Here is a 2,447-nt window from a genome sequence, read left to right as displayed (position 1 = left end):
TGTCATTGTGATGGATCTGTGCTGACTGAGAGTCTCGCATTGAACATCAGTGCTCAGTCCGTGAATCTTGGTGCCAAGGAACCCACTCAGTTCAACAGAGTCTAAGTCTACGGCCACAATATCTCTTACAAGCGGAACATCCGTAGTTAGAATGAATTGGTTTAGAGAAGAAAACAGCGGATTATTTCTTTTCCAAGCACAACACAACCACGAATATGTCATTATGTTTTGTTGTGTTAACTTGTTAGTTACAGTTGTGTTAGTTACAGTTAACTAGAAGCATCATCGCTCGGAATTGGGTGCAGTTCCATTATTTGCCCCACTTAACCAGCCCCTACGGTTCCTTTTTGCCATTGGCCGCACCCATGTAGAGTTCTGCCTCCCGGACCCACTAAGCCCCACCGAACAGGCCTTCCACGTGCGCGCTTCTCCCAAACAGGCATCTCTTGGCGCCTGGGGTGGTAGAGTTCCGTCCAGGGTGTTGGAGCATTCCCAGGGGTAGAGTTCCGCCCTGCCATTGGCCGAGATGCCCGGGGGGTAGGGTTCGATTGCCCGGGGGTACGGTTCCGGGGGTACGGTTCCGGTGGTACGGTTCCAGGGGGGTTGAGGGAGATGCGAAGCGCGTTCTCGCGACTCCTTTTTTTTTCTGTTTTCCTCTTCTAAAAAGGCGAAAGAGGTTCGGACGGACAGCAGATAAGAGCGACGGCCCCCGGAGAGAGACCACCACAGTTATTTGCGATGGAGCCCTTCGTCCACCTGCCACAGCACCGAGTCGTAATCTGCAAGCGCTGCCAATTCGCCTGTGTGGCCAACGAGGTACCAGCCCACTTGCGGACACGACACGCCGATGTGCCCGTCGCCGAGCGACACGCTATCGCCCGCGCGGTCCAGCAGCTGCCCGACATCATCCGGACGCAGGAGGACCTGGCCGGCTTCGAATTCCCTCCGCCGACGTCCGAGGCGATCCCATTCCTCGGCCCTCCGCGGCCGGACGGGCTCAAGTGCCGCGTATGCCCGTATATCGTCTGCCATCCGAAGAAAATCCAGGAGCACGCCCGAAAAGTACATGGCTGGCATAACCCGCTGAGAAGCGGCAGGCCGCTGGCCGGTCCCGGTCCGCTGCCGCTGCACGACGAGGAGCTCCCGTGGATCGACGGCGTGCTATGCCAGCGTCTTTTTCCCTCACGGGCTGCTAGCGGCTGGTTCGAGGTCTGCCGGGAGGACCGAACCGTCCGTGGCCTGCTGCGGACTCTGCTGCCGAAACCGGTCGTGCCAACTCGGTTACTACAAGGGAGCACGAAAGCCGCCGGGCCGGGAAACAAGAAGCAACCACTCCTACTACCGGTCAGTCTGGAGACCCAGGCCCCCTCCGACATGGTCCGAGACCGCGGGCGGCTGTTACCCGTCAGTCCGGATGCCCAGATACACTTGGATACGATTTTGGCCCGCGAGAAGAGATTCGTCGACTCGGGGAGCCAGCCGCGTGTATACGGCCGAGACACCGGAGGTGGCGATATGTTCGCTGCGTCAACTCCATGGATGGACCGAACGTAGTGGCCGGCGACGTACAAGGGCGTGCGGCGTGACATCTTGTTCGCACTGGCCGAGCTGCCGAACCGCCGCGACCTCACCTGCGACCGCGCCCTCGCTGGTATGGGATAGACTATAACTCAAACTACATCTTCTCTGGCCAAGGTCTATCTCGGGAAACCACATCCGGCACCAGTTCTCCGATGCATCAAAGTCCCACTGGCCGATGTCAAACCGCTTACTGATAGATATCGCTGCCCAGCCCTCGAGTCTGAACACGATGTCACGGCACTGGACCGCCGATCCCTAGGTCACGTGGCACATTGCACTTAGCTTCAGGTTCATCCATCCATAGCTTCCTTTCCTCTTCATAGAGCAACGCAGTTATCTTCCCAGACCTACTATGGTTCCGTGACACACGAGGTAGTATTTGCTACTCCAGGGGCAGTATATCGACTTTGTCTGCCTGTTGATCCACGGCTCTTGCACCGCGAGAAGGTAGTATCTGGCCTCCTCGAGCAGGGCTTCCAAAGCCTGCATATTCCCTTCAATGTTCCAGAGTAGGATTTTACACTTCATGCTCTCGGACGGCAATAGAGTCCATCACTATATCCTCTCCATCTAGTATAGATGTAGCAGTAGCTGTAAAGGTAGCACCTGTGGCCAGCGTTAACTCTAGGACCAGTTCGGTAGCTTGGTGTAACGGTCCCAGGAGTATATTGCAACTAGCTGGTGACGACTCTACGAGTTTGCCTCGAATGGAGGGAGAAGAAGAAAAGAGAGGACTAGATGACAGGAAGAGAGGGCAGCTCTTATATGCTCCGGAACACACAGACACTGCCTGACCTCAGGATGACGTTATCATGATATCACGGCCGAGGGTTGCCGAGGCCATCATGGGCTCAGCCCATCACACT

At 56.5% G+C, this 2,447-nt stretch overlaps 2 protein-coding genes across 2 annotated transcripts; one reads left to right on the top strand and one right to left on the bottom strand.

Annotated features, from left to right (window-relative positions):
- Nucleotides 1-324: 324 nt before the first annotated feature.
- Nucleotides 325-526, bottom strand: N657DRAFT_651740 (uncharacterized protein; the record flags this gene model as incomplete). Its single annotated transcript, XM_062794218.1, has 1 exon — nt 325-526. A coding segment is annotated over exon 1 (184 nt), but the record flags the coding sequence as incomplete, so codon positions are not given.
- A 151-nt stretch (nt 527-677) lies between these two features.
- Nucleotides 678-1,486, top strand: N657DRAFT_651738 (uncharacterized protein; the record flags this gene model as incomplete). Its single annotated transcript, XM_062794217.1, has 1 exon — nt 678-1,486. A coding segment is annotated over exon 1 (408 nt), but the record flags the coding sequence as incomplete, so codon positions are not given.
- Between the last annotated feature and the right edge of the window lie 961 nt (nt 1,487-2,447).

The sequence above is a fragment of the Parathielavia appendiculata genome, assembly GCF_033297405.1.
Source record: "Parathielavia appendiculata strain CBS 731.68 unplaced genomic scaffold N657scaffold_71, whole genome shotgun sequence".
In the NCBI taxonomy this organism is placed as follows: domain Eukaryota; kingdom Fungi; phylum Ascomycota; class Sordariomycetes; order Sordariales; family Chaetomiaceae; genus Parathielavia; species Parathielavia appendiculata.
This window is presented reverse-complemented; position numbering and strand designations above follow the sequence as displayed.